Below are 8,197 nucleotides of genomic sequence, written 5' to 3'. Positions count from 1 at the left end.
AACATCCTACAGTATTTTTACAGTCTTTATTTTACAGTTAAAATATGTTTATCAAATAAAGTCTAATGTTACAATTTTAAATGAACATAGCAAAAAAGGAAGCTAGGTAACAGATTGAGTATTAAAATTTGGCCTGAAAAATAACATTTGTACCTGATGTTTGCCTCAAAAACTTGTACTGTTGAATCCTTGTCAAAGGAAACCGTCTCTATAACCAGTTTGACAGCTCTCTGGAATTCGGTCACATTTCCGAGCACCTGAAGAAACAAAAAGCCTTGTTTAACCACAGTAAACTAAGTTCCTTTTCTTCTGCCTGAAGGTTTTGTTTAGGATTGTAAATGCTGCAGCTGGGTGGAAGAAAAACGAAAAAAAAAAGAAACGCCCTGAATTTTCTGCTTTGTGGTTGACATGGTAGCATACTTTACACACCTGATTAATCGAAGCGTAGCTTTTGAGTATCAGAAGATCCACAACTTACAGCAAAGGAAGTGGTAACCACCATTACACAAAATGCAATGTAGATAAACTGACAAACTAATGTTACACACTAACAAACATTTATCACTTCTGCATTGTAGTTTTGTATTGATAGACACTGTGACAACTTTACAGTGTGTTTAAGAGACAAAAATGATAAAGAAAGTGGATTTTAACTTACAAGCAGCGTGTCCAAGGTGTCAATTAGAGTAAGGGAATAGTTTCCCAAGACATCGTTTATATTGATGTTTGACCTGAAACAAAAAAACAAAAAAACAAACAAACAAAAAAAACAGCTAAACTGACTCTGTGGTGTCATACATGACTGGCAGACATTATTAACAATTCACTAAAAAGAAAGCACATTTCAAATCTAATAACACAACAAAAATGTTTCTTTGTTGTGACGATGCTTCTTAGCAATAAATCTTTTACCGGACACCTGATTGGCAGCACCTGAGGTGGGGGACAGGAACTCAAAACAAGCGTCACAACAGCAAAATAAGCTGTTTGGAAATGTCAAATTTTACATGTGCCTAACCCACATACTCAGCTCTACTGCTCATCCCACAAATGCGTGTTCCTTACAAATGTGCACCAGTTAAAAGGGAAAATAATAGGCCTTTAGTGTAAGACTTATTGCCAAGAAGCATTTTTACGAAATAATCTACCAAACACAAATTTCTTTACTTTTTTGTGCTATGTTTAGATGAGCATGCACAATCTGGTGCTTTAAGGCAAAAAGAGATTAGCTCCTAAAAGATATTCATACAGTCTTTACAGTAACTGGATGACTTRTCTTGTTTTGGGTGATCTCATATAAAACACATACATAACAATGAGTATTTTTAAAAAGTGAACCTGAAAACCAAGAGTACTGAAGAGTAGARCGCACTTCTTTAGGCTTAATCAAAACTATTATCAGTCAAATGTAAAACACATCTTTGTTTATTTGAATAATTACAAYTGTTTTAATAAAATAAAGTGAGAAATTATCAAACAGTACTACTTTTGCTGAAGGATCTTTATTTTGAAAGGTTTATTTGTAGGTCTTGCGTGCTGGGTAGGCCAGTTTTATGTTGCTCAGTTTTTAATGTGCAACTCCAGTGTCTGTTATAGATGGTATGAAGAACTTTTTGTTGTTTTTTCTTACAGATTACGGACTTGAATTCCTTTAACCATCTTAAATTAACACGTATCATCATTACGTCAATTAGAAGAGCTGTCAGTTACTGATTCTATGGAATCAGACAAGGCATGAATGCACAACAAAACAATCAACTTTACTTCTTGTCAGCTATTCTTCAAACTGCTCGCTGCATCTTTGGTCTTTAGATTGAACCACAAAATCKTTCAGGTTGGCATTTCTTTTCAACCTGATCACTTCCTCAAAAAAACAGCATGCAATGCTGAGCTCAAAGGAAAAGCAAAAGTCACATTTCTGGTCCATCACTAAGCCAAATGTAATTAGGAAAAACAAAAACAAAAAGTCAGTWTTAGTGAAACTGTTTTTAGATTTTCGATTGATTAGTTATTACGTTCAGTCACTTGTGAAATTAATCAGCTCCTAATGTGAAGAACAGAACCCATCAGCACTGAGTACCAGTGAAAACCAGCTGACAGATGTAATCTACTAAAGGCACATTTGACTAAGAAGTGAATACAAGTGTGAGTCAGAGCAGTTTAAATTTGACAGGTTTACAGTGACTTACGGGTTCAGGACGTCTGGACCTCTCCCCTCACAGTCAATGGGATTCAGCTCGTCCTCTGGAAAGGCATATTTCATATAATTCTCATAGCCGAAGTAGAACATTTCCTTAGCCATGCCTTTCATTTTCGCCCTCAGAGTGTCCGGGAAGGAGCTGTATCTCCGGACGTACTCGTCCTTGTTCCCGTCGAAGAGGCTCAGGTAGGACCTCTGAGGTGACTCCGGTCCAACCTTCGCACAGGTGCTGGTCTCCGTCTCATATTTGGGGCCTTGTATTCGTTGAGACCACGTAGTACCGCTCAGGTCGGCTTCCTTCTCCTCCCTGAACAACAAGTCTAATTTGTGCAAACTGAAGCTGATGGGGAAGTTGAACCCACAGCTGACGTTCGGTCCCAGTCCGAAGGCTAACCACAGCACCCAGCTGACAGAGAGTCTCAGTACCACCAGACCAACTACTATCGACCTCCATTGCATCTTTGCCTCGTCAAATCGATCGTAAAACGCATAATTCAAGTCCACATTACCTTCGAGGCGTCTCCAAATGCGAAGCCCGCTGTTTTGTCGGGCTAAACTATACATACACGGTGGGGTAGTGATTCCGCCGTGCTCGCTTCCTGTCAACAAACCAACCCCTCCCAGATCCCGAGACGTGATTGGCTAATAGTAAGGCGGACCATGTGCTGATTGGTCGAAGGGAGCTGTCAACTAATCTTTGAGTTTCGTGGCACTTCAGCCTTCAGCACCAATAGAAAACGGCCACAAGCCTGAAACCTTCAACACAAAATTTGGTTACAGTTCCATCCGAACGCGTTTACCGTTAGAAAGCTTTGCTTGAGTTGAGTCCAATTAATATTTTGCTCTGTGTAAAAGTATTGACGATGTGAGGACACTTTTTGTAGACAAATGAACTGTCCTAAATTGTCCTGGGAGGTATTTATAAGTATTGCAAAAGATGTAAAAWTATGCAGCCCTGTGGAACTGCTTATTTTAATCCTTAATGAGCTGCAGGCTGCAGCCTTGGTTATACAAGATTTGTCTTGTATAACTTTATGGCTGAAACATAACTTCRATTGAAAACGTGCTGAAAAGCCAGTAACACAATTACAAAACATTATTTTTCTTTTACAAAACAGAGCTGTGGAAAACACGGGTCATCCTATTTTAGGCTATTTCATCAGTTGACATTGAAGTGTAATGATTTGTTTAATTATAGTATCTTTCGAGTTAGGTATAGGACTTATAAAAATACTTTATCTTAAATATTCAATTAAAATTTGTTAAGAGAGTCAACATGATCTTAAAGGATTAGAAATCTTTTTTAAAAAAACTCCATTAAAGGAATTTTGTACATCAATTCAATAAATAAGTTTATGGAATAATCTCAATATTTATATCACAACTTCCATAACAATTTATGTTTTGAAAAGATGATGAAATATAGCTTATTGAAAAAAAAATACTTATGTAGTATGTATCAACAAACTGTTGTTCAAACAAGATGGGAAGGACCTGATGCCGTTTTTATTTTATTTTTTGCAAAATTTGAGTCTGTAAAACCACTATATTTTTTATTGCGTGAATTTATTTTTGAAGGAAAAAAACTGTGCAGATGTAATAACATTTTTTTTCTCTCTGCTTCCTCTCATTTCATTTATGAGTTGTTTTATATAAATAATCCAACTATAAAGAATGCTTCAGTATTCAGTTAGAGGGGTATGAATAACACAGCTGTGTCTAAATTAAAAAGCATGCCATTTATTCTTTATTATATATCGAAGAGGTGTTTTTAATTCTACACAGGTAGACACACCTTCCATGCTGCTTTGCTCCAGAGGCTGAGAGACGTTGCAAAAAAGGCACTTTGATTTCTGCCACGCTCTCAGCCCCGATGCAACATTACTCCACTGAAGCTATTTTACAGAGGCCAATATGACTCACACAAGCCTGTACAGCTTTTATCTTTTGTACATTCAGACTTTAAATAGAATCATATATTCATACACACACATTCCAACATTGGTAAAAATCATACTAGCTTGACATTTGTACAGACCTGCTTCAATCGACGTAAATGCACAATTTTCTAAAAAGAAGTCATGTCTTTTATCAAGCAAAGGGTGACAGTCGTCAAAAACAATCACTGAAAAGAGCTCGACAGATAAAGGAAAGTTTGTGAGTCCAAATAAGACACCTACTGACATCATACCCGACTATATGCGCAACATTCCTTWTTTGGAGGCCCGTTTGACCAACATTAACACCTTCCTCGTATAATAGTATGTTACAAACCCATGTGGTTAATGCCTGCAGGGTGAAAGGTAGTAAAAGAAAACAGTTTCTTGTCTTGGTTAAAGTACAGCTTCACAAGATGTATAATGCCAAATTCATTCTTTACATCTGGTAGGTTTAAGTAGTGCATTATCTGGGCTTGTAAAATAAAAATCACAGAAGGAAAAACAAAAAAATAAAGCGTGTGAAACAAGCCAACGTAGCAGCGTGTGACGTAGGAATATACAACTGTACAGCTCTGCAGAGTGATAAGGGTTTGACATGACGGTAATATGGCAAATAACAGCTGGAAAAATGTTTCCTTCATTCAGCTCCTGCGAGACTTTGAGTGCTGGATGAGCCACTGAAGTGTAATGTCTGCAATCACAGAAACACTCAGTCAGAGGAGATCATTTGAACCATATGACAGGGTTTTAAGTTTACAGTTCTTCTACAACCACATAAAAGCTGAACAACAGATAAAGTGGAAAGTCCCACACAAACAGCAAAACACTGAAGGAATTAAAGGAAACTTGCCAATGTTGTCTTTCTCTTTGCAGGAAATTGAATAGCAGCATATCTCTCTGTCTTGAATAGCTGCTAGATTCCTATAAACAGAAACAAAAAAATAAAGAAGAGAGGCGCACATTCAGATGCGTATTTTGAAACCTGCCAGTGGAGGGCGCTCATAAACAGCAAATGTAACATCTGAAATTTTAACTAAACACATAGAAGCAGCAATTGTGCTGATTTATGCAACCTTTTAATTATGTTGAGTATTGAAATGTACATTCAAATTATAATGTTTTCATTAAAAATTGCTAAAGTTATTGAAATTCTTTCTTGGCTAGATTCATACTTACATTTTCTCAATGAGTTGCTTTTCGTCTAAAGCAGTGGGGAGATCCCTTTTGTTACCCAGTACCAAAACCTGCAGAAGGAAAAAAATAAAATAAAACACAGCAACGTTGCTCGTGAAGTTTGAAACTGTAGTAATGAATCTAGACAAAACCACACAAAGTTTTCCATGACTACTACAGAAATTACATAGATCTACAAAAATGCTTTCAGGTGAACACTTACAGGAATCCCTTGCAACTGAGGTTTGTCTAATAAATTATGAAGCTCGTTCTTGGATGCCTCCACCTTTTCTCGATCTGCAGCATCAACCATGTATCTAAAAACGGACCATCACCATTAAAGTTTCGATTCTCTGTCAAATTCCTTTATTCTCGTAAATATAAACAAGCTGAAAGGKTTTGGGTACTCACACGATTGCATTAACTCCCCGACAGTACCGCTCCCACATGCTCCTAAACCTCGGCTGCCCTCCTATATCCCAGATCTGCAAATCAAAAGGTAAATGCATTTTATAGAAATGCAAAAGGTTGTTTTTACAAAGCGTACGCTTTTACGGTGATATTTKAACAAAAGCAGAGAGATCAAAACTGAACCTTGATAGTGACGTTTCCTTTAGTGACCTTCCTCATGTTGAAGCCGACCGTAGGGATCATATCTTCACTGAAATGTCCCGACTGAAAAGAAACAACAACTAAATTAAAAAAAAAACCTCACATTTCCACTAAGTTTTACAAAAATTAGCCCAAGGAGTTAAGAGTACAAGCATTCACTATCTTACAAAATACATTGATTTAAGCTTGGTGAAAGAAAAAAACAAACTTTTTAACTGAGTCACATTTTCGTTCATCAGAAAAACCTCAGAAGCTGCACGGGAACTCAGACTCTCGTTTTTTGAGAAGTTTAATAAATAAACTATATGCTTAGCAGATTTGAACTGCTTACTGTATTTGTCTTAAACATGAGGAACTTCTTGATACAAATTTATCCTTAAAGTTGAGGTAAAAATATTGCTTTTTAAAGGATAAGTTAGTGGCAAGACATGAACATGTTACAACCTTTATTTTGCAACAGATTACAGATACATTCTGGTAAAACCACAGTGTTTTGTATCAATCAAAATGTCCTTGAAAAATTCCTCCTTTGTACACTAAAGTCACAAATCAGAACATAAACTACTTTCTCTCAACGTGAGAGAACGTCTAAATTTAAACTTAATTGGGAAGAAAAGCTGTTTCATCAGACTGAATCAGTGGCATTCCTCTTTATGTCTAGCACCACAAGCTAGTAATATCTGTCTTTGTCAATCCCAACCCGCACACTCTCAGATATGCACATATTTTACAGCACATGACTTTCTGGAGTCACCTGACGCAGCTAAGTGGAAATGAGTGCTACGGTCTTATGACTGAGAGGAGGAACTGCTCAGGAAATAGATATTCAAGTAGTCAAATCTCTCAGCGTCACTGGCAGGTTGGGCGTTTTTCACATCCCTTAAACTTAAAAGGAGGGAGCAGAGTCGAGCTCAAACTGCAGCTACACGCCTTCCTCTAACAGCCAGAAGTCAAATACCATTAAATCCAGTCTGTGGCTATTTTAGCAAAATGGTTTGTTGTCTTTTAATGACAAACACAAAACATTCAAATAACTTCTTTTTGTCTCAGTTCTACAGATGAAACATTGGAAAACAGCTATATCTACTATCTGTAAAAACATTTTAACTATAAACAAATATATTAATTATCTTTTAATGATCAGTATGTAACTTAAACAATACATGTAGGACATGTCTGTACATTTTCCTAAAGTTGATGTATTTAAATAACGTTTTGTCTCACCAAAAATTCACAACAAAGATGTTGAAAAGAAAATCCCCAAACGTTCGACATTTCGATAAAGAAACAAGGCCTCCTTATTTAAATGATCATAAAACCCGTATCTACATATTTTCCAACATTTTATGAAGTTGATTGTGTTACCATGTTTAAATATTAAACATTCACATAAAGCAAGATGTTTTTACAGAATATAATGTCTGACAAAGCAGATTTCCACAAATTTAGACAGGAAGCTGCTATTTAGTAGCAGGGGGTAAGGAAAGTCTTTTTTAATTTATTTTTTTAGCCTTAATACTGTACACATTTTTAAAAGTATAAAAACTTGTTTCCCCTAATTTAGCATAAATGTAGCAACTCTCAATTTTAAAATATTTATATCCAGATTTCTAACTGTCAATTTCAAATTAAAAGAATGTTAGGTGAAATGTACAGCATTGTAAACACTGACTCCAAGCTAAAGAATGCATGAAGGAAATGATTCAATTAGAGCACAAACATTTGATAAAACTGTCAAGAGCCACAACGACTGAAGCCWGCTTTTCATGATGTACTCCTCTGAACAATCCAAGTGTTGCACAGCTGGGATTAGACAATATAAATTGCTCCACTGGAAGCAACCGGTATTTGAGACACCCCTGCAAAGGTTGCACAAGAAACACTTGCTCAAAGAAATGAAAGAATGTGACACAGGAAGATGTGCTTCTGCACATTTATCACACTTTGGATCAAACTGTTTCATTCATTTTCTTAAATTTATTCTTACATTGCAGTGCAGACAGTCAACCTAGTCTCAGCCTGTAGAAGATATGGACATGGCAGTACTGGATGTACAAATACCCAAATAAGAAAAGTCTAAATGTTGTTCTAGGTTTACGAAATATTAAAAATTATCTGGATGTGACAGAACCATGCTGAGTGAAAAAAAAGTCTTAAATGATTGGTGCCTTTTTTATATAGTAAAAAATCGTGTTCATTATGAATCTACACACACACACACACACACACACACACACACACACACACACACACACACACACACACACACACA

General features: G+C 36.4%; 2 protein-coding genes across 2 annotated transcripts in view; both read right to left on the bottom strand.

The window, feature by feature from the left end:
* edem1 (ER degradation enhancer, mannosidase alpha-like 1) overlaps positions 1-2,822 on the bottom strand; it is a gene marked incomplete in the record, with an annotated part of 7,683 nt that extends 4,861 nt beyond the window's left edge. The window contains 3 exon segments of the mRNA XM_014006232.1: positions 154-257; positions 659-731; positions 2,190-2,822. Coding sequence (XP_013861686.1) covers positions 154-257; positions 659-731; positions 2,190-2,764 — 752 coding nt within the window.
* Positions 2,823-3,920: 1,098 nt separating this feature from the next.
* On the bottom strand, positions 3,921-5,988 carry arl8ba (ADP-ribosylation factor-like 8Ba; the record flags this gene model as incomplete). The annotated part of the gene is given in 6 exon segments (XM_014006291.1): positions 3,921-4,831; positions 4,991-5,061; positions 5,317-5,384; positions 5,537-5,630; positions 5,725-5,798; positions 5,908-5,988. Coding segments are annotated over 6 exon segments (438 nt in total), but the record flags the coding sequence as incomplete, so codon positions are not given.
* Between the last annotated feature and the right edge of the window lie 2,209 nt (positions 5,989-8,197).

This window comes from Austrofundulus limnaeus, unplaced genomic scaffold (genome assembly GCF_001266775.1).
Source record: "Austrofundulus limnaeus strain Quisiro unplaced genomic scaffold, Austrofundulus_limnaeus-1.0 Scaffold35, whole genome shotgun sequence".
Lineage (NCBI taxonomy): Eukaryota > Metazoa > Chordata > Actinopteri > Cyprinodontiformes > Rivulidae > Austrofundulus > Austrofundulus limnaeus.
The sequence above is the reverse complement of the archived record's forward strand: the minus strand, read 5'-3'. Positions and strand labels throughout refer to the sequence as shown.